The 21,686-nt window shown below is 49.2% G+C and overlaps 2 protein-coding genes across 2 annotated transcripts in view; both read left to right on the top strand.

The window, feature by feature from the left end:
• The window catches only part of LOC133279591 (heme oxygenase 2-like), a 230,566-nt gene that overhangs the window by 115,097 nt on the left and 93,783 nt on the right, over positions 1–21,686 (top strand). The window lies entirely within an intron of this gene.
• On the top strand, positions 455–21,635 carry LOC133279592 (zinc finger protein 850-like). The gene is made up of 4 exons (XM_061473454.1): positions 455–787; positions 3,980–5,072; positions 5,157–5,454; positions 20,084–21,635. Exons 1-4 carry the CDS (start codon positions 706–708, stop codon positions 21,368–21,370), a joined length of 2,760 nt encoding a protein of 919 aa, XP_061329438.1. The 5' UTR covers positions 455–705; the 3' UTR covers positions 21,371–21,635.

The raw sequence follows: 21,686 nt of genomic DNA, 5'->3' as shown, positions 1-21,686 counted from the left end.
TCTCATACCACAGGAAGGCAAGGGCAGGAAATACCTCAAGCAGAACAGGATGGGCAGACAAGGAGTATCCTAAGCTAGCAGATGTTCGGGAGTCCCTGTCCCCAAACTAACTGATAATTAGAAGGATGGTAAGAAATAGTTCACTCTTGTTAGTAAGACTACTAAATTCTGTTATGACACCACAGACATACAACTCAAACATTGTTCTTTATCTCAGACCTAAGTGAAGTTAAAAGTATTTTAACCCTATGTTTTCCAGGCAGTTGCTTTCCTTATATCACTCGGTACCGGCAGGCCCGCGGGGGGAGCCCCACCGTAGGACGGCACCATCGCCACCGGAAGCCCAGCGCCGCCATCTCCCTCCGGCCGTGGAGGCGAAAGCACCGCCCGTCGCTGGTCGCTGCCGTCACGGGGCAGCACCCCCCTGGTGCGCCGGCCCAGGCGTTGAGGGCGGGCCTGGCCGGGCCGCAGGGAGCGGGGCCTGACCCGGTAGGGCTTGGCCCGGAAGCCCGCCCCCCGCGGCCGCGTGAGCCTCCCTGGCAGGGGCGTGCTGCGGGGCCCGGTGCTTTCCGCTGCACGCCCCTTGGAGCCGGGGTCCCTGCTCGTCGCGGAGCCGCTAGCTCCCGAGCCGCGCCGCTGGTAGCGGTCGGTGAAAGCCCAGCTGGCCTGACCCTCTTCGTTTCTTTCCCCGGAGCGGCGCCGGAGATGCTCATCCACATGGATCAGAAGGAGGAACTGCGGTTGTCCCGCTCCTGCGAAGGGAAGAGTGCTCTGAGCGGCACCTCAGGTAAGGGCCGTCAGTGTGAACCCGTCATGAGAAAGAGTGCTCCGGGAGCACCAGCGCCCCCAGAATGTACAAGGGCGGAGGTGCTGGGTTGGAGCAGGGCCCGTCCAGCTTCACCTGCTGCCTGTGGCGACGATATTCATAGCGCCACAGGGCACCAGGCTGGGAGGGATCTCAAGGATCATCCAGTACAACTTTTCCAGGCAAAGCATGACCTGGACTGGATGTCCCAGTGCCCTGTCCAGCTGAGTCTTTAAAGCGTCCAACACTGGGGAGTGCACCACTTCCCTGGGGAGATTATTGCAATGGCTGGTTGTTCTCACTGGGAAAACTTTTCCTCTTGTGTCCAACCAGAATCTGCCCAGGAGTAACTTGTACCCCTCGTCTTTTCCATGTGACTCCTTGTGAAAAGGGAGCCCCCGTCTTCTTCGTAGGCACCCTTAAATACTGGACTGTGGTGATCATGTCTCCCCCGAGCCTTCTGTTCTCTAGGCAGAGCAAGCCCAGCTCTCAGCCTTTCCTCATACAGCAGGCAGCAGGCCCAGCCTTTGATCAAGATCCAGAGAAGGGCAGACAAACAGTGATGTGTCCCTGTATCCTTTCACAGGCCTGAGCCGTCTGTGGCTTCAGAAGCTCCTGAACTAGGCCCATAATGTCTCAAGATCTATCTTCTTGCCTTCTCAAGCTGCGCACATTGTAGCAGCCGTGGCAGCTTGCAGCAAGCAAGGAGTTCCCCAGCTTATTTAGGTGATTTATGAGTTGCAGCCTCCTTTAGTTTGTTTTGAAAGTGCCTTTTCCTGCTGGCACGAGTTCTTAATTCAGACTAGATGGTGCAGGATAGATGCCAAACCACCCCACAGGCCACTTGTGTTTTTATAGTCCTCTGTGATACCCACTATCAGCTGTACCTTTTCCCAGCAGAATGGGCAGTTGACTCATCTCCTATACAGAAGCTGCTCTGTGCCTCTGATGGTTCCTGTCATGCCTCTGTCTTCCTCAGCTCTGCCAGAGTGTCTCTGACATGGGGGATCTGTCCTCCCCCTTGCACGCAGTCAGAATGCGGGGTTTGAGAAGCAAGGCAGAATTACATTCTCTTTTCCTCTCTGTTGTTTTCCCCCCAGCACTTATTGATGCTTGACTGGCTGTATTGTGTGCCTAGGAGCTGCAGTTTTCATCCAGCTGCTCAGACTCCAAGGTGCTATTCTGGAACGATATCTAGAACATCCTAATCCCAGCTTGGTGTAAGTGCAAGCTGTAGAGGCTCTTCTCCTCTCCGGGTCTTTGTTTACTTGCAGTGAATGTCCCCTGTCACCTGGTTGGTCAGTATTTCAAGGCTGTGCCATAGTATGTAGTCAGGTTTTTTGTCTTTAACCCTGAGGAACACAAAAACATAAGCAAATGTTTCCACCTCCTTTTCCCTTTTTTACTGCCCTGTGAGGTTCGTTCATGCCAGAGTAGCTTAGCTTCTTTACCAGTTTTAGCGAAGGATGAATGTCTTTTGGGAATGCCTCTGGACCCCACATGTCCCTTTTGATAAAGCTGGGGACATCTCTGAAGAACTCCGAGTGGTTTGTGAAGTGAGATGTCTCATTCCAAAGGCCGTGCCAGGTCTTCCCCAGTCTGTCCTCTTGCCAAGTGTCCATTAATTCTTATACTCAGATTTCTGTTTGTTTGGAATGTTGGGCCCCAGATCTCCCCTCCAGCTCTTTCTGTGGCATCACATCAGCCACTTCCAGTCCCAGCAGTGAGGTACCACAGTCAGAAGTCCAGCAGCTTACTCTGCTTACCTGGAGCTTGCCTTGTAGCTATAGGACTGGCACTCTTTGGCATTTTAGAGGTCTTGCCATGAACCCAAATTGGCATGGGCTGAGGATGAACCACATTCTTCATGTCTCTCTTGCTTATGCATTTTTTCCAGTTCAGCCTTATGTTTCTAGTGTTAAATCCTCATCATTGTGACCTTGCTCTCCTTCCACTTGAAATACTTCCAGTGAGTTCCTGTCTTGGTTTTGATCAAAGCCTTTAGAGACAACGTGTCCTAGATGCCAGTGAAGGTACCTAGGAGCTCAGAAGTAACAGTAATGATTGTAGACGTGCTAGAGCTGTTACAATAATTGTAAAAAGAAGGTTGACACTCCTGATCTTCCAAAAAAAGTATAGAACAGCATAGAAAACTTAATTGTCATGTGCTTCTGAAGGCTTTTCCAACGTCTATCAGCACAAGGACTCAGCACAAGCCCTTTGTCTTGAACAGGCTTTTAGGTGACCTCGGGTCTGCGCAGTGAACATTCATAGCAGTAACGCAAGACTTTATGTACATAAGAGGGCAGGGATCTGTTCATTGCCTCTGTCCCAGGAGCCATTCGTAACTGTTCAGCTACCATTAATTCAACTTGCACCTACTTTCATCTACTACATATATTTTATTTCTTCATTGCATGATCTGGAACCAGCCATGGGGGATCTTCGGTTCACCTGCCACCTTGCATGCACAACGGATTTGTTCTGCACCAGTGAAAGCTTAAAGTTAATTTGTTTCTGCTCTTTTCTTCCTAGTAGACCAGATGCTGCAGGATAGATGCCAAAGCACCCCACAGGCCACTTGTGTTTTTATAGTCCTCTGTGATACCCCGTCAGCTGTACCTTTTCCCAGCAGAATGGGCAGTTGACTCATCTCCTGTACAGAAGCTGTTCTGTGCCTCTGATGGTTCCTGTCATGCCTTTGTCTTCCTCTTTACCTGTTTAGGTGAAGGATGAATGTCTTTCGGGAATGCCTCCGGACTCCAGATGTCCCTTTTGATAAAACTGGGGACATCTCTGAAGAACTCTGAGTGATTTGTGAAGTGAGACATCTCTTTCCAGAGGCTGTGCCAGGTCTTCCCCAGCCTGTCCTCATCATCTGTCCATTAATTCAAGCAGTAAAATTTTGCCTCTAATATGCCAGTGATTTCAGTAGATTCAGCTTCTGGTGAAGCATGCATGGCAATTTGCAGCATTTGCTCCTGTGAACACTCTGAAAAATCCACTGTGTAGTTTGGAGGGAAATACCATGTCCTGCATACAGGATATAGCAGAATGTTTTATACTTAAAGTCAATCTACGTGCTGAATTTTTAGCATTTGGCCCCTTGCGATTTGCCCTGTCCAAAGCTTCCTGTCCTGCCTGTGACTTCTCTGGATTCTCATTTTATTGCAGCTGAAGATGGGATTGTGAGCACGAATGAAGACAATGCCCATCAAGGCATCCCCCGGCCAGTGGAGCCCAAGGGTTTCTGCTCAGGACTCTCCGAGGAGAACAGTTCCCAGGGTCCTGCACAGGACCCTGTTCTCCCACACAGGTCAGAAAGGATTCAGAGATCCAAGAGCTTCCAGGTGAGCTCAAACCTCATCCAGCATCAGAGAATCCACACTGGAGAAAAACCCTTCACCTGCGCTGTGTGTGGAAAGAGTTTCCAGCACCGGTCATATCTCATCCAGCACCAGAGGATCCACACAGGGGAGCGGCCTTTCGAGTGCTCCGATTGCGGGAAGAGGTTCAGAGAAAGCTCGAAGCTGATCCGGCACCAGGTAACCCACACTGGGGAGAAGCCTTACAAGTGTGGCAAGTGTGGGAAGAGCTTCTTCAGGAACTCTCAGCTCGTCCAGCACCAGTGGGTGCACACTGGGGAGAAACCCTACGAGTGCAGGACCTGCGGGAAGAGCTTCAGCATGAAAGCAGGCCTTATACGACACCAGCGGGTGCACACTGGGGAGAAACCCTACGAGTGCAGGACCTGCGGGAAGAGCTTCAGCGTGAGTGAAGCCCTGACACGACACCAGCGGGTGCACACTGGGGAGAAGCCTTACAAGTGTGCCGATTGCGGGATGACCTTCAGCCTGAGCTCAGCCCTGACACGACACCAGCGGGTCCACACCAGGGAAAAACCCTACGAGTGCAGGACCTGCGGGAAGACCTTCAGTGTGAGTGCAGCGCTGACACGACACCAGCGGGTGCACACTGGGGAGAAGCCCTACAAGTGTGCCGAGTGTGGGAAGAGCTTCTCTGACAACTCGCAGCTCCTCCAGCACCAGCGGGTGCACACGGGGGAGAAACCCTACGAGTGCAGCACCTGCGGGAAGAGCTTCAGAGAGAGCTCTAAGCTGATCCAGCATCAGGTAATTCACACTGGGGAGAAGCCTTACAAGTGTGCTGAGTGCGGGAAGAGCTTCTCTGGGAACTCTCAGCTCGTCCTGCACCAGCGTGTGCACACTGGGGAGAAACCCTACGAGTGCAGAACCTGTGGAAAGAGGTTCCGCGTGAGGTCAGCCCTGACACAACACCAGTGGGTCCACTCCAGGGAGAAGGCCTACAAGTGTGCTGAGTGTGGGAAGAGCTTCTCTGAGAACTCACAGCTTACCTGGCACCAGCGCGTTCACACCGGGGAGAAACCCTACAAGTGTACGGATTGTGGGAAGAGCTTCAGCCGCAGCTCCACGCTCATGAAACACCAACGTGTCCACACTGGTGAGAGGCCCTATGTCTGCACCTACTGTGGGGACAGCTTTCGCCAGAGTGGCCACCTCATTGACCACCAGCGCATCCACACCGGGGAGCGTCCCTACGTCTGTGCTGAGTGTGGGAAGGGCTTCAGAGCGAGCTCGTCGCTCTTCCGGCACCAGCAGACCCACAGGGTTGGGGAGCCCTAGGTGGGGGGAGTTTGGGGAGCAGTGAGGTCTGATACCCTGGGAACAAAGCCCGGTGTCTCCCACTCCCATTGACCACTGTGCTTGTGGAGGGTGAAAGCAGTTTCTTCCTAGGAGAATGAGCCCTCAGAGGTGAAGAAGAGGAGAGGTGGTGGAGGGAGCTGATTGGAGGTTTGGGGCAGGTGCCGGAAGGAAAGTGCGTGACTCTTTTCAGTGGTGGGCAGCCCCAGGATGAGGAGCAGTGGCCATGAACTGAAACAGAAGAAGTTTCACCTGGACATGAGAAAGAACTTGTTCTGTTGCAGTGTCAGAGCACTGAAGAGGCTGCGTAGGGGGATGTGGAGGCTCCCTCTCTGGGCACATCCAAGCCCTGCCTGGACACGTTCAGGTGCCCCTGCCCTGGCAGGGCTGGGACCGGGTGACCTCAGGGTCAGCTCCCATGGCTGGTGCCGCTCACAATGACCCCACACAATAAACGTCCGTTGAACACTGCCGCGTTGCCTTCCATGGACTGCGCCTGCGCGGGGGCTCATGCCGTGTAAAAATTACTTTGTGAGGCCCCGTTTCCAGCCCCCAAAACCTCCCCGTGGGAGGAGGAGAAGGTGTGCAGCTCTTCTGAGGTGAGTGCCAGGTTACCTTTGTGAAGGCTCTTCAAGCTGCTAGGCCTGGGGTTCTGGGGTTTGTCTCCACTGCAGTGATGCTTGGGTGGGTGCAACCATGTTCTGCTGCTGCTCGTTAAAGCAAGGATGCAAGGTCTGCATGTGGGGAAATAGCCTGAAGTTGTAAACTGGTTGAACAGCAAACTTGAACTCTGTACCACCTGGATGTTTGCAAATTACTGAGCTTCTCCGAAGAGTGTCAAAAGCAAAGCCAGGGCTTCAGTCCTGCTTCCCTGCCACAGCAGTGTCTACTTCGTTCAAAAGGCACTGGATTGTTGGGATTAAGTGTCTTCCTACCCTGAGAAGAATGGCTGTGCATCTTGAGCGTGAAACTTGCTGTGGAAATGTGTCTGGGGCAAACTAACTGCTGGCTAGATGAAACAGGGATGTTTTCTCTGAGGGTTTGAACACTGTTATTGGGAAAGAAATGTTTGGAGTGCTGAGGTGTTTTGTATTAAGCCTTGTCTCCAATTTGTAGCCCCACTATCCTGCCTCTTGTAGTTGTTGGATTCCTCCCAGGAGGCTTCTGGTAGGGCACTGGCAAGGTATCTGTTTACCCTGAACATTCAGCCAGGTCTTGATGAGCAAAGCTCATGAAGCAAAAGAAATGACATTCCAGCCTCTGCAGTGGAAGAGGGCAGCTGCTCGAGCCGCCTGCTTGTTGATGATGAAAACTCCAGAAACTCGCCAACACAGTTTTCAAGCTGACAAGCAGGTATTCTTTATTGCGGCGCCGGGAGACACGGGGGATAGCTCCTCCAAGCATCTCTCTGCTGAGCATCAACCAGGCTGTGATTATATTGTCCTTAAACATACATGTTCCTTAGATTACATACATTACATCATACTTTTAGAGAATGCCTCCTGTGTGCCTACAAAAATGTGGTAGTGGGGCTTCGGACCCCTGGTGGTTATTTCTTCATCACATTGTTTTAGGATCGTTGTCTTATCAGTCATATCTGCATACCTGCAAAACCCCCAAGGCTGAGAAACCCCACCCTATTTCTCATAGGAATATTGCCAAAAGTGTTTAGTTATGTGCGGGACCCCCAGAGCTGGAGCTCTCATGAGCTCTGTCTTTAAACTTTTAAATGTTTCTTCAGCTTGATCTGTCCATTTTAGAAAGGTTGGATTTTCTTTTAGCAGCTCGTATAAGGGTCTTACCAGAACACCATAATCATGGATCCAGGGTTGGCACCATCCCGGCATTCTCAGAAATGTCCGGATATCTTTAACTGTGGACGGTCACGGTGTTTGAGAGATTGCTTCCTTCCGAGCTGCTCCAAGTTCTGGTTGTCCTCCTGTTACTTTGCATCCTAAATAAGATACTCGAGTTTGAATTAGTTGAGCCTTCCATTTAGATACCCGGTATCCATTTAGCCCCAGAAAGTTTAACAGTTCTACAGTCCATTGAACACATTTTCTCTCAGTTTTGGTAGCAATTAACAGGTCGTCCACATACTGTAGTAAAGTTCCTGTCTGAGTGGATGCTTCCCAGGATTCTAATTCTCGTGCCAATTGATTTCTGAAAATGGTTGGACTGTTTTTAAATCCCTGAGGTAACGCCGTCCAAGTGAGCTGTGTCCTTCTTCCTTTTTCAGGGTTTTCCCATTCAAAAGCAAATAAATTCTGACTTTCTTTGGCCAGGGGCAGACAGGAAAATGCATCCTTTAAGTCCAGAACGGTAAACCACTCCTGATTAGTATTAGTTTAGTCAATAAGGTATATAGATTAGCTACTACTGGATGAATATCCTCCACAATTTTGTTGATTGCTCTGAGATCTTGAACTAATCTCTAACTTTTCCCATCGGATTTCTTTACTGGCAAGATAGGAGTATTATATTCTAATTCACATTCAATTAATAATCCATATTTTTTTTTTATTATTTCTTTGATTCCCTTTCGATCCTCCAATTTTAAGCGATATTGTTTTATTCTAATTGGGCAGCCCCCCTTTTATTTCCACTTCAACAGGCAAAGCATTTTTCACCTTACCTGGAACTTCAGATGCCCATACTCCCAGATACACCTGTTTAAGGATTTCTTCTATTTCAGGGAGGTCCTCCTGTTTGCTTTTCTGCTGAATTAAAGATAAACTCAAAACTTCAATTAATTGATCGGTTTGGACTCTTAATTCCATTTTGCCTTCTTTAAATGTTGCTTCTTGCCCTAATAAAAGATTTTTTGAGAATTTGGCATGCATAAAAAATTATGCATTCCGATTTGTTTTCCCAGTTTATACTCTACAGGTTTCAGAAAGAATGTGGGTTTGGGGTTTTTTGTTGTTTTTTTTTTGTTGTTGTTTTTTCATTGTTTTTTTGTTGTTTTGTTTTTTTGGTGACTAGTAGCTACCACATCTGTAACAAATTCTTTTCCTCTGATTTAACGTTGAATAAGTTGCTCCTGTAACCACTTAGAAATTCCACTTTATTTCCTCTAGTGCCTAGTTTTAATTTAATGAGTGGATCTGCTAGGGTAGATTCCCCAGGTCCTTGTCAGTCTAGTTCCAATTCAGTCACCGGAGCCACACCATGGAGCTTCCCCCAGGGCAGTCTCACTTCCAATGTCCAAACTCCTTACAGCATGCACACTGATTCCATCCCACAGGAAAATTCAATCTCTCACCTCTGCCTGACATTCCTCCTCTACCTCTGCCTCGTCCTCTCGCATTAGTTCCTCCACCAATTTCTACTTGTCCCAAAGCAGTCACTGTAGGCGTGCCCATAGCACAACTCAGCTCGCTCTTCTCTATCTGTTCCCGATTCCTGTACGCTCTCCACGCTTCTTTAACATTCTCAAGTCCTTCTGCTCTGTTGCCAGTGACAGCAACCTCTTCCTCCTTATCAGTAACAGATGGAGCAGTTGCCGAGAGTGCTCCTCTCGGAGGTACCTGTGATACATAATCCCCCAACCTATCTTCCCGATTACTCTGTCTAGGTGTTTGTTTTTTGTTTTTTTTTTTAACTTTAAACATAATTTCCCCAATATCACAGGCTGAACAACATCTCTCCAGCTTAGCTTTCTGTTTTTCCCTGTCCTTTCCTAAAGCCAAAATTAGGGATCTGGCAGAGCTATATTAATTTCACATTCCGTCTACCACTCTGGGTGGTTTCTTAAAGTGAAAAACATATCTGCATGCATCACTGCATCCCATTTTCCTTGTTGCCTTAAAAGTAACATTAATTGCAAGAATGTATTATAATTCCGAGTTCCAGTTTTAGGCCATTTCTCCTGATCCTCCAGAGTATACAATGGCCACCATTGGTTACAATATTTCACCAACGTTTTTCTTATTTACTGAGCCCCCAGGAAACCCTCCCAGTTCTTTCCAATGTGCCAAAATGCACCCTAAAGGACTCCTTTTCAAGATGTCTTCACTCTGCCAATTTCCCATTGTCAGTCTTGCATTCCCACACACACACGGGATCCCACAGGCACACTCCACACAGTTACAACACTTGAGACAGAGACTAAAATTCTGTCGAACAGCAACCATTAACAGTTATAACGGTCTGTCACCAACACCAAAATCACAAGACCAAAATCATCCAACCCAATCACCATTTTAGTCTTTATGCAAGATGCCCCCTGCACCTTACAGACTATACAAAAGAAAAGAATACTTTTTATGAGGATGGTTCTTGTTTGCTCCCACAGTGATCCGAATGAGTCAAGGGGTCCCTCCAGGTAAAACTCCTGAGGGCCCTAGGGAGACCTGTCCTCATTGGGTCCTGCAGCCGAGCAGAGAGGATCCCATCTGGGGTGCCAGATTGTTTCAGAGAAAACTCCAGGAACTCGCCAACAAAGTTTTAAGTTGACAAGCAGGTATTCTTTATTGCGGTACCGGGAGACATGGGAGATAGCTCCTCCAAGTGTGTCTCTCCCAGGCATCAACCAGGCTGTGATTATATTTTCCTTAAACATACATATTCCTTAGATTACATGCATTACATCATACTTTTAGAGAATGCCTCCTGTATGCCTACAAAAATGTTGTAGTGGGCTTTTGGACCCCTGGTGGTTATTTCTTCATCACTTTGTTTTAGGATCCTTGTCATATCAGTCGTATCAGTAACCACCAGGCGGTTCTGGCAAAGCTTATCTTAGTAATTTCCTTTTCTCTATAGTTGCTAACAAAGCCTAACATCCTCGAGGTTCTTTGTTTACAACCCTATTCTTCAATCAACCCCATTCTTCAGTGAGTAAGACACGTCCTCTTCCAGGGCAGCAAACCCGGGAGAAATGAGGGCCCTGAGGGGTGACCGTGTTGTGGGCTTTCAGCTACCAGTTTCTGAATAAAAGGGATGTGTAATGGTAAGAGATGCAGTGATTCTTACTTCCCTTCCTCTGAGTTCTCATGTGATAGCCTAGTACTGAAAAGGACAGGGGTTTGATTTGTGCTGACTTGTCTCCTGAATTCACGGCTCATCATGTCTATGCTGGATGGTACTGGGAAAAATCTCAGCTTCCATGTGGTCCTGTGTAGGTAGTGTCCTCAGTAGAGCTGAAGGGATTGGTGCTTGTCTTTTTGTGCAAGAGCCAACTTTGTTATGTGAAAAGGCCAAGGTTGCCTTAAGTAGCATTCTAGTAAATGCTGTTACCCTAAGCGTACCGTGTATTTCTCTCTCAAGTACACAGTTCACCCCTGAAAAAACTTCAGTCCTACTCACCCGTCTTAATATGGGAAAATAAGTAAGATCCCTTCCCAGCTTTTTTACTCTCTTTTAGGTATGACTTGCATTTACAATCAAAGCTTTTGTGATCAGTTATTAAATCTTCAGTTAATGCGGTGTCACAGTTCAGTGGATGTAAACTGCAGTCATTGAAACAACACTGTGTCATAAAAAACTGTTTAGTATGTTATGAAAAAACTGTGAATTTTAAGTACTGAAAGTGTCTCCATCCTCCTGTCTTTGTCATTCTTAAAGCTTGCACCAGGGCAGTCTCTGCCTAATGCGGAAAGATGACTTAATACCACATCTGTGCTGCCAAGGTTTGGAGGTAACTGCTTTGTGAGGGCTTGGCTTGGTGCTTCCTTGTTGCTGCCATTGACAAACTGAGATGTCTCTTGTCATTCTAAAACTTTCCTCAGACAATGAGAAAAGGATTAAAAATTTTTTACGGCCTTCAAGACAACAAGGACGTTTCTGACATGCACTGCAAATTCTCTGACAGAAATCATTCAGTCCCCTGCTTCATGAGTCCGTAAGCAAAGGCAGCCTTCCCAAGCTAGCACCGGTGTTCCCATGTGCCAGTGATGACGTGTTGCCAGCCAGTTCTGTTTGTATACATTCATGTGTTTTCTTGCCTTCCTAATGCAGGCACATTTGTCTTGGAAAACGCATTGCTTTCATTTTTATTTCCAGTGGGTAGTAACAGCTATCAGAAATATTTTGATACTTCTGTTTAACACTTCCAAGGCTGCAGAAGAAGCAAACCAAACCCAACTTTTCAACTAAGGTATTGATTTACTTTTTAGGCTAAAGAAAGGAGCAGGTATGTTACTGGCATTGTACAAAGCTTGTCTTGCCAATATACACGGTGTGAGCCCTAAGTGAGCTTCGGAACACACTGCTTATAAATTCACTGTGACAGTGAAATGATCAGCGGCACTGTGGGTCATCCTTTGCAGCTACCACCACGTTGATTTGTGTGCTGCCTGAAAACATAGCCTCTGTAGGTTTATTCTGAAAAGCTGTGCTGCAGATGTTTACGTACCTTCTCGCATCTTGCATCTGAAAAGAGAGCTGTTTTCTTACACAGGCACAGTTCCGTGCGTACAGGTATTTCAGAAGATATTCCCTGCCTTAATGCCATGTCTTGAGTGGGTGTGTTCCATCACCATGGTCTCTGCTGTGGCCAAGCCCCATGGAGGGGCTGGTATATCTACAGCGTACAGGAATGCTGTAAAGCAGAGTTGTGACTTCTGCGGCTTCCCCTTCTACCAGATTACACTTGGAGTGCCAGCTTTTAGGTATCAAAGGGGTAAATCCAAGCGCAATCCTTCCTGTGCTTCTCCAAGGGGACTGGAGCTGCTCTGGAAGTGCCTTTCAAATGTGCCTGTATGGTTTTCACTACCATTCCTGCTGAGGGTTTAAGTTCATGCCTAAGCTCAGCCTGCCTCCACTCTTGGGACCTGGGAGGCTCCAGAAGCCTGGCAGTGTTCCATCGGGGTCCCCATCTCTTGGAAGGGTAGGTAGTCCACCTACAAAGCTCCAAAGCTCTGCTTTGTGTCCTCTGGATGCTTTCTCCTTACTGCCGTGTCTTCTTCATCAAGCTCCTGCCATGAAGGATGTACATTGCCCCTGAGGTGGGCATTTGCTGTTGGTCTGGCGATGTCAGAATTTAGTAGTCTTGCTAACAAGAGTGAAGTACTTCTTTCTATCCTTCTAATGAGTGAATTATTTCTTACCATCCTTCTAATTATCATTTAGATTGGAGACAGTCACTCCTGAACATCTGCTAGCTTAGGATATTCCTTGTCTGCCCATCCTGTTCTACGTGCCATAAATTTTGTACGAAGGTCACACTGGTCTAAATCATTGCCAGCAATCAGAAACTTACAGATACGGCTGGTTTCAGCTAATTTTGTGCTCACTGGGGCATCCCACTGCGCCAAAGGTGAAAAGTGCACCCTGAGGAAGACTGCTTACTACATCTTGAAGACCCTTGCCCGCGACTATTGAAGGACAGTGCGCAGGCTCCAAAAGGGAAGAGACTTATCATAATGAGTTCCTAAAATAATATCCCCACCGAACTCTCGGGAACCTAATGAACATGCATGTTTGTACGTCATACATATCTGCCTACTTAACCCCTCGGTGTGCAAGTTAGGAGGAGCGGTCCCCCTTTCACCCGGCGCCGTAATAAACATACCTGCTTTATAACTCTCTTTGAGTTTTAGAGTCTGATTCTGTCCTTTAGTTTGCACCCCAGATGGGACAACTTCTGTCCGGCTGCAGGACCTCCTGAGTACGGGACTCCTCTGGGCGCCCCCGAGATTTCTTGGGAGGACTCCCCCACTCACTCAGATCACCGCAGGAGCAGACAAGGGCCATCACTAGTGAATCATCAGGTATGTTTGAACCAGGTAAAGGGGATACCTGTGAGTCGTGAGAAGGTGTCCTACACAAGGTGGAGAGTGCAGGTGCTCGCCCCAAGGGTTGGGTTGGGTTGGGTTGCGTTGGGTTGGTAGGGTACACAAGGGTCACTGTACTAACAGTTTCAGGAACCTCTGGTGGGTAAACAGTGGCTTAAGATTTATGTGTTACCAATTCCTGGCTTAGAGGACATTCTGTATGAAGTGGGTGATTGAGAGACCGGCCCTTGTGTGAATGAGTGTTTTGTGTGAGTGAGACGTGGCATAGCAAGTAGAGCAAAATAGGTATTGTCGTGGTTTAAACCCAGTCAGGTAATTCGTTCGCTCACTTCCCCCCCCCCCCTTTCTTGCCCTCCCCCTGCTCTCGGAGGGACGGAGAGGAGAATCAAAAGAATGCAACTCCCACGGGTTGAGATAAGAACAGTTTAGTAACTAAGGTATAACACAAATCACTACTGCTACCACCAATGATAATAATGATAAAGGAAATAACAAGGGAACAGAATACAACACCTCACCACCCGCTGACCGATAACTCGCCCCCCAAGCCCGACCAAGCTCCGACCGATACCTCCTCCAACCCTGCAGTCTCCCAGCCCTTCCAGCTAACTCCCAGTTACATCCTGGGCATGACGTGCTGTGGTATGGAATAGCTCTTTGGTCAGTTTGGGTCAGGTGTCCTGTCTCTGCTTCCTCCTGGCTTCCCCTCCTCCCTGGCAGAGCATGAGGCTCACAAAGTCCTTGGCCAAACCAAAACATCTGTATCAGCTCTGTTCCCGAGACGAAAGTCAAAACACTGCACTGCACCAGCTACCAAGGAGGAGAAACATGACTGCTACTGCTGAACCCAGGACAGGGATTAATTGTCAGAGTAGTGATCAAGCTCCCTGGTGCAGGGCTCCAACTAGCCCTTGCACAATCTGTCATCGCTGTTGTTTGTATATCCGAGCTAAGTGTCCTGCTTGTTCAAAATATATTATCTCTTTTGGTGAGAGACAAGCCGTTTATTTACAGAAGTGTTTGGAATTTGGGTGTATCTGTTGTGGGTGCAGCACGTCCTTATACCTTTTACTCTGGGTAAGATATTATTGTTGTAGGGTTAATGGTGTCTTACATCTTTAAAGACTTACAATGGGAGGACAGCAGAGTGGGGGAATTCTCAAAAAGAGCCCTTCAGGTTGCATTTTAGCTCATTGGAAAGATACAGGGGGGCCACTGGGAGGAAGTGTGAATAAGAAAACCTTGACCAAATATTGTAATCAGTGATGGCTTTCATATGAATTGGAAGATGGGGAAAAGTGGCCCTTCAATGGCACTTGGAATTATAATGCTTTATTACAATTAATGTTATTTTTGAGACGAGAAGGAAAATGGGATGAAGTTTCATATGCTGATATGTTCTTTACCCTTCGGGATCATCCTGAATGGCAGACAGAATGTGGGCTGGGGGCTCCACAAGACCCGATGGTGTTGGCTCTGGAGAAGGGTAATAGCAAGGAAGGAAAAGGGAAGTTAAAGAGATGTTGTTCGGCACATAGTATAGAGCAGAGATGTACCAGACTGGGAAAGGCAGGGCACTCTGGAGGTGGGGATTTACCAGAATATTATAAACCACCTGTGAGACAGGAACCACCACAAGAGGAAAGTGGGGATTCCGAATCAGACACCCCTCCAGGCAGTCCAGTATCCTCTCATACCCGCGGAAGGCAAGGGCAGGAAATACTGCAAGCAGAACAGGATGGGCAGACAAGGAGTATCCTAAGCTAGCAGATGTTCGGGAGTCCCTGTCCCCAAACTAACTGATAATTAGAAGGATGGTAAGAAATAGTTCACTCTTGTTAGTAAGACTACTAAATTCTGTTATGACACCACAGACATACAACTCAAACATTGTTCTTTATCTCAGACCTAAGTGAAGTTAAAAGTATTTTAACCCTATGTTTTCCAGGCAGTTGCTTTCCTTATATCACTCGGTACCGGCAGGCCCGCGGGGGGAGCCCCACCGTAGGACGGCACCATCGCCACCGGAAGCCCAGCGCCGCCATCTCCCTCCGGCCGTGGAGGCGAAAGCACCGCCCGTCGCTGGTCGCTGCCGTCACGGGGCAGCACCCCCCTGGTGCGCCGGCCCAGGCGTTGAGGGCGGGCCTGGCCGGGCCGCAGGGAGCGGGGCCTGACCCGGTAGGGCTTGGCCCGGAAGCCCGCCCCCCGCGGCCGCGTGAGCCTCCCTGGCAGGGGCGTGCTGCGGGGCCCGGTGCTTTCCGCTGCACGCCCCTTGGAGCCGGGGTCCCTGCTCGTCGCGGAGCCGCTAGCTCCCGAGCCGCGCCGCTGGTAGCGGTCGGTGAAAGCCCAGCTGGCCTGACCCTCTTCGTTTCTTTCCCCGGAGCGGCGCCGGAGATGCTCATCCACATGGATCAGAAGGAGGAACTGCGGTTGTCCCGCTCCTGCGAAGGGAAGAGTGCTCTGAGCGGCACCTCAGGTAAGGGCCGTCAGTGTGAACCCGTCATGAGAAAGAGTGCTCCGGGAGCACCAGCGCCCCCAGAATGTACAAGGGCGGAGGTGCTGGGTTGGAGCAGGGCCCGTCCAGCTTCACCTGCTGCCTGTGGCGACGGTATTCATAGCGCCACAGGGCACCAGGCTGGGAGGGATCTCAAGGATCATCCAGTACAACTTTTCCAGGCAAAGCATGACCTGGACTGGATGTCCCAGTGCCCTGTCCAGCTGAGTCTTTAAAGCGTCCAACACTGGGGAGTGCACCACTTCCCTGGGGAGATTATTGCAATGGCTGGTTGTTCTCACTGGGAAAACTTTTCCTCTTGTGTCCAACCAGAATCTGCCCAGGAGTAACTTGTACCCCTCGTCTTTTCCATGTGACTCCTTGTGAAAAGGGAGCCCCCGTCTTCTTCGTAGGCAGCCTTAAATACTGGACTGTGGTGATCATGTCTCCCCCGAGCCTTCTGTTCTCTAGGCAGAGCAAGCCCAGCTCTCAGCCTTTCCTCATACAGCAGGCAGCAGGCCCAGCCTTTGATCAAGATCCAGAGAAGGGCAGACAAACAGTGATGTGTCCCTGTATCCTTTCACAGGCCTGAGCCGTCTGTGGCTTCAGAAGCTCCTGAACTAGGCCCATAATGTCTCAAGATCTATCTTCTTGCCTTCTCAAGCTGCGCACATTGTAGCAGCCGTGGCAGCTTGCAGCAAGCAAGGAGTTCCCCAGCTTATTTAGGTGATTTATGAGTTGCAGCCTCCTTTAGTTTGTTTTGAAAGTGCCTTTTCCTGCTGGCACGAGTTCTTAATTCAGACTAGATGGTGCAGGATAGATGCCAAACCACCCCACAGGCCACTTGTGTTTTTATAGTCCTTTGTGATACCCACTATCAGCTGTACCTTTTCCCAGCAGAATGGGCAGTTGACTCATCTCCTATACAGAAGCTGCTCTGTGCCTCTGATGGTTCCTGTCATGCCTCTGTCTTCCTCAGCTCTGCCAGAGTGTCTCTGACATGGGGGATCTGTCCTCCCCCTTGCACGCAGTAAGAATGCGGGGTTTGAGCAGCAAGGCAGAATTACATTCTCTTTTCTTCCCTGTTGTTTCCCCCCCAGCACTTATTGATGCTTGATTGGCTGTGTTGTGTGCCTAGGAGCTGCAGTTTTCATCCAGCTGCTCAGACTCCAAGGTGCTATTCCTGAATGATATCAAGAACATCCTAATCCCAGCTTGGTGTAAGTGCAAGCTGTAGAGGCTGTTCTCCTCTGAGGATCTTTGTTTACTTGCAGTGAACGTCCCCTGTCACCTGGTTGGTCAGTATCTCAAGGCTGTGCCACAGTTTGTAGTCAGGTTTTTTGTCTTTAACCCTGAGGAACACAAAATCATCAGCAAGTGTTTCCACCTCCTTTTTCCTTCTTTGGGGAATGCGTCTGGACGCCACATATCCCTTTTCGTAAAGCTGGGGACATCTCTGAAGAACTCAAAGTGGTTTGTGAAGTGAGAGTCTCTTTCCAAAGGCCGTGCCAGGTCTTCCCCTGTCTGTCCTCTCGCCATCTGTCCATTAATTCTTATGATCAGATTTCTGTTTGTTTGCTTGGAATGTGGATGCCAGATCTCCCCTCCAGCCCTTTCTGTGGCATCACAACAGCCACCTTCAGTCCCAGCAGTGAGGTACAGCAGTCAGAAGTCCAGCAGCTTACTCTGCTTACCTGGAGCTTGCCTTGTAGCTATAGCACTGGCACTCTTTGGCATTTTAGAGGTCTTGCCATCAACCCAAATTGGCATGGGCTGAGGAAGAGCCACATTCTTCATGTTTCTCGTCTTCATTTTTTCCAGTTCAGCCTTATGCTTCTAGTATTAAATCCTCATCATTGTGACCTTGCTCTCCTTCCACTTGAAATACTTCCGGTGAGTTCCTGTCTTGGTTTTGATCAAAGCCTTTACAGACAGCGTGTCCTAGATGCCAGTGAAGGTACCTAGTAGCTCAGAAGTAACAGAAATGATTGTAGAGCTGTTACAATAATTGTAAAAACAAGGTTGACACTCCTGATCTTCCAAAAAAAGTATAGAACAGCATAGAAAACTTAATTGTCATGTACTTCTGAAGGCTTTTTCAACGTCTATCTAAAGAACCATACTTCTTTGTAAGTGCCAAAGTTAGCACCTCTTTGGGCACAGCGGCAACAGAACAACTTTGGTATCGCCACTGTCTACTCAGTAAGTCTGAAAAACGGGTCAGGAGCTTCATGCTGGCCTGCCAGAAACATCCTCTTTCCATCCTGTCTGTGGATATCACCTTGCTCTTTTCCTCCAGGCCTGGCTGGAGTAGCTGCAGACAAGTGGAAATGCCTTCATGGTAAATAGCAAAATTGCAGTTTCTGTTCCTCTCAAGGGATGGTTTTAATGAATACTATGTGAGGGAAGAAGTGGCATCACTACCACAGCAACCTGCCACAGAAGGTATCTTAGGAGTTCACTGTGAAATCATATTGTGATGTTTTCTTGTGCTTCCTAGAAAGAGGAAGATGAAATATGTACATATATCAGTCTGGGGTCAAACTTCTAGAGTCTCTTTATTGCACACTTACAGTTCAGTAGCACCTCACCTCTTCCATGGCCTGCACTTCCTTCTCACAGCTCTGCCAGACAACAGGAGGATGCCTGTGGTTTGTACAGCAATCCCATGCGACCGATAAATTACTGGTTTATTTCGTAAGAGTGTTCAGAGAACCACAAGATATCTGTTGAATCTTTAATCAGATCTGGAGATGTGCTTTGTGTGCATGTCGCACAGGTCCTGCCTTGCTCATTCAGCCTGCAAAGAGCTATGTTTCCTGTGGACAGCAAAAAGCACAGCATTGTTGGGGGCATGTGCTTCTGAACCTGCTACATGCTCATCAAACCACATTCAGAGCTGCTCTCAGGAAACACCCTAGAAATCAGCACAAGCCCCTTGTCTTGAACAGACTTTCAGTTGACCTCGGGTCTGCGTAGTGAACATTCATAGCAGTAACGCTTCTTCAAGACTTTATGTACATGAGAGGGCAGGGATCTCTTCATTGCCTCTGTCTCAGGAGCCATTCGTAACTGTTCAGCTACCCTTAATTCGACTTGCACCTACCTTCATCTTCTACATGTATCTGATTTCCTCATTGCATGATATGGAACCAGCCATAGGAGATCTTCAGTTCCCCCACCACCTTGCACGCACAACGGATTTGTTCTGCACCAGTGAAAGCATAAACTTAATTGTCTTCTGCTCTAAGAGTGGCATAAGCCAGGCTCCAGGTGGTGTCTGTGTCTCATGCCTTGTGCATCTTCTCTTTCTCTGCAGTACCGGCAGCACAAGAATACAGAGATTACTGTTGCAACCCAAGTAATGTTTTGCTGAACAGGGCAGTTCTTTATGGCCTTCCTCTGACTCCCAGTTCAACTTTTAGTAACATCCTGTGGAGACAAGCAGAAAGAGCTGGGCTTGTTCAGCCTGGAGAAGAGAAGGCTCTCGGGAGATTTTGGAGCAGCTTCCAGCACGTAAAGGGCCCAACAGGAATTGTGGAGAGGGGCTTTTGACAAGAGCAAGTAGGGACAGGAGAAAGCAGAATGGCTTTAAACTGACAGAGGGGAGATGTAGATAAGGTGAAAGAAGTTCTTCCCTGTGAGGGTGCTGAGGCTGTGGCACAGGTTGCCCAGAGCAGCTGTGGCTGCCCCATCCCTGGCACTGTTCAAGATCAGGTTGGATGGGGCTTGCAGCAGTCTGGTCTAGTGCAAGGTGTCCCTGCACACGTCAGGAGTTTGGAACTGGATGTGATCTGTAAGGTCCATTCCAGCTAAAAATATCCTGTGGTTCTATGATTTTCAGGTACACCATCCTGGAAGAGCAAGCATCTTTCCCATTCAAGCAGTAAACTTTTGCCTCTAATATGCCAGTGATTTCAGTAGATTCAGATTCTGGTGAAGCATGCAGGGTAATTTACGGCATTTGTCCCTGTGAACACTGAAAAAGCCACTGTGTAATTTGGAAGGAAATACCATGTCCTGAACGCAGATATAGCAGGATGTTTTATACTTAAAGTCAATCTATTTGCTGAATTTTTAGCATTCGGCCCTTTGGGATTTGCTCTGTCCAAAGCTTCCAGTCCTGCCTGTGACTTGTCTGGATTCTCATTTTATTGCAGCTGAAGACAGGATTGTGAGCACGAATGAAAACAATGCCCATCAGGGCATCCCCCGGCCAGTGGAACCCAACGGTTTCTTCTCAGGACTCTCCGAGGAGAACAGTTCCCAGGGTGCTGCACAGGACCCTGTTCTCCCACGCAGGTCAGAAAGGATTCAGAGATCCAAGAGCTTTCAGGGGAGCTCCAACCTCATCCAGCATCAGAGAATCCACACCGGAGAAAAACGCTTCACCTGCAACAAATGTGGGAAGAGTTTCCAGTACCGGTCACATCTCTTCAAGCACCAGCGGGTGCACACAGGGGAGCGGCCCTACGAGTGCTCCGAGTGCGGGAAGAGCTTCAGTGTGAGCTCAAAGCTGATCCGTCACCAGGTAATCCACACTGGGGACAAGCCCTACACCTGTGCTGAGTGCGGGAAGAGCTTCTCAGAGAAATCAAAGCTTGTCCAGCACCAGAGGGTACACACTGGGGAGAAACCCTACGAGTGCAGGATCTGTGGAAAGAGATTCAGCATGTCCTCATCCCTGACACGACACAAGCGAGTGCACACCGGGGAGAAACCCTACGAGTGCAGGACCTGCGGGAAGAGCTTCAGCGTGAGCTCAAATCTGATTGAGCACCAGGTAACCCACACTGGGGAGAAGCCCTACAAATGTGCCGAGTGCGGGAAGAGCTTCGCCAAGAACTCGCAGCTTGTTCTGCACCAGCGGGTGCACACTGGGGAGAGACCCTACGTGTGTTCCGAGTGCGGGAAGAGCTTCAGCGTTAGCTCAAAGCTGATTGAGCACCAGGTAACCCACACGAGGGAGAAGCCTTACAAGTGTGCCGAGTGTGGGAAGAGCTTGTCCAACAAGACACAGCTCATCCGGCACCAGCGGTTGCACTCTGGGGAGAAACCCTACGAATGCAGGACCTGTGGGAAGAGCTACAGCCTGAGCTCATCCCTGATAAAACACCAGCGGGTCCACAGCGGGGAGAAACCCTACGAGTGCAGGACCTGTGGGAAGAGCTTCAGTGTGAGCTCGAATCTGATCCGGCACCAGGTAACCCACACCAGGGAGAAGCCCTACAAGTGTGTCGAGTGCGGGAAGAGCTTTTACGAGAACTGTCAGCTCCTCCAGCACCAGCAGGTGCACACCTGGCAGAAAGCCTATGAATGTACAGAGTGCGGGAAGAGCTTCAGTGTGAGGTCAGCCCTGATACGACATCAGCGGGTCCACACCGGGGACCGCCCCTTTAAGTGCAGTGAGTGTGGGAAGAGATTTCTGTGGAGGTCAGCCCTGCTGCAGCACCAGCGTGTCCACACTGGCGAGAGGCCCTACGTCTGCACCTACTGTGGGGACAGGTTTCGGCAGAGTCCCCACCTCATCGAGCACCGGCGCATCCACACCGGGGAGCGTCCCTACGTCTGTGCCGAGTGCGGAAAGGGCTTCAGAGCGAGCTCAGCGTTCTTCCGGCACCAGCAGACCCACAGGGGTGGGGAGCCCTAGGTGGGGTGAGTGTGGGGAGCAGAGAGGTCTGATACCCTGTGAGCAAAGCCCGGTCTCTCCCCCTCCCATTGACCACCCTGCTTGTGGAGGGTGAAAGCAGTTTCTTCCTAGGAGAATGAGAGCCCTCAGAGGTGAAGAAGAGGAGAGGTGGTGGAGGGAGCTGATTGGAGGTTTGGGGCAGGTGTCAGGAGGAAGGTGCGTGACTCCTTTCAGTGGTGGGCAGCCCCAGGATGAGGAGCAGTGGCCATGAACTGAAACACAAGAGCTTTCATATGAGAGGAAGAACTTGACATGAGGAAGAACTTGTTCTGTTGCA

The sequence above is a fragment of the Pezoporus flaviventris genome, unplaced genomic scaffold, assembly GCF_033815535.1.
Source record: "Pezoporus flaviventris isolate CSIRO_AGI_PZ_B2104156 unplaced genomic scaffold, CSIRO_AGI_Pfla_v1 ptg000078l, whole genome shotgun sequence".
In the NCBI taxonomy this organism is placed as follows: Eukaryota; Metazoa; Chordata; class Aves; order Psittaciformes; family Psittacidae; genus Pezoporus; species Pezoporus flaviventris.
Note: the sequence above shows the minus strand (reverse complement) of the source record. Positions and strands in the feature narration are given on the sequence as shown.

Coding starts and splice junctions, on each gene's coding strand:
- LOC133279592 (XM_061473454.1), top strand. CDS start 706: ATGCTCATCCACATGGATCAGAAGGAGGAACTGCGGTTGTCCCGCTCC. Junction 788..3,979: donor TGCTCTGAGCGGCACCTCAG/GTAAGGGCCGTC, acceptor ATTTTATTGCAG/CTGAAGATGGGATTGTGAGC. Junction 5,455..20,083: donor GGCACCAGCAGACCCACAGG/GTTGGGGAGCCC, acceptor ATCCAGCATCAG/AGAATCCACACCGGAGAAAA.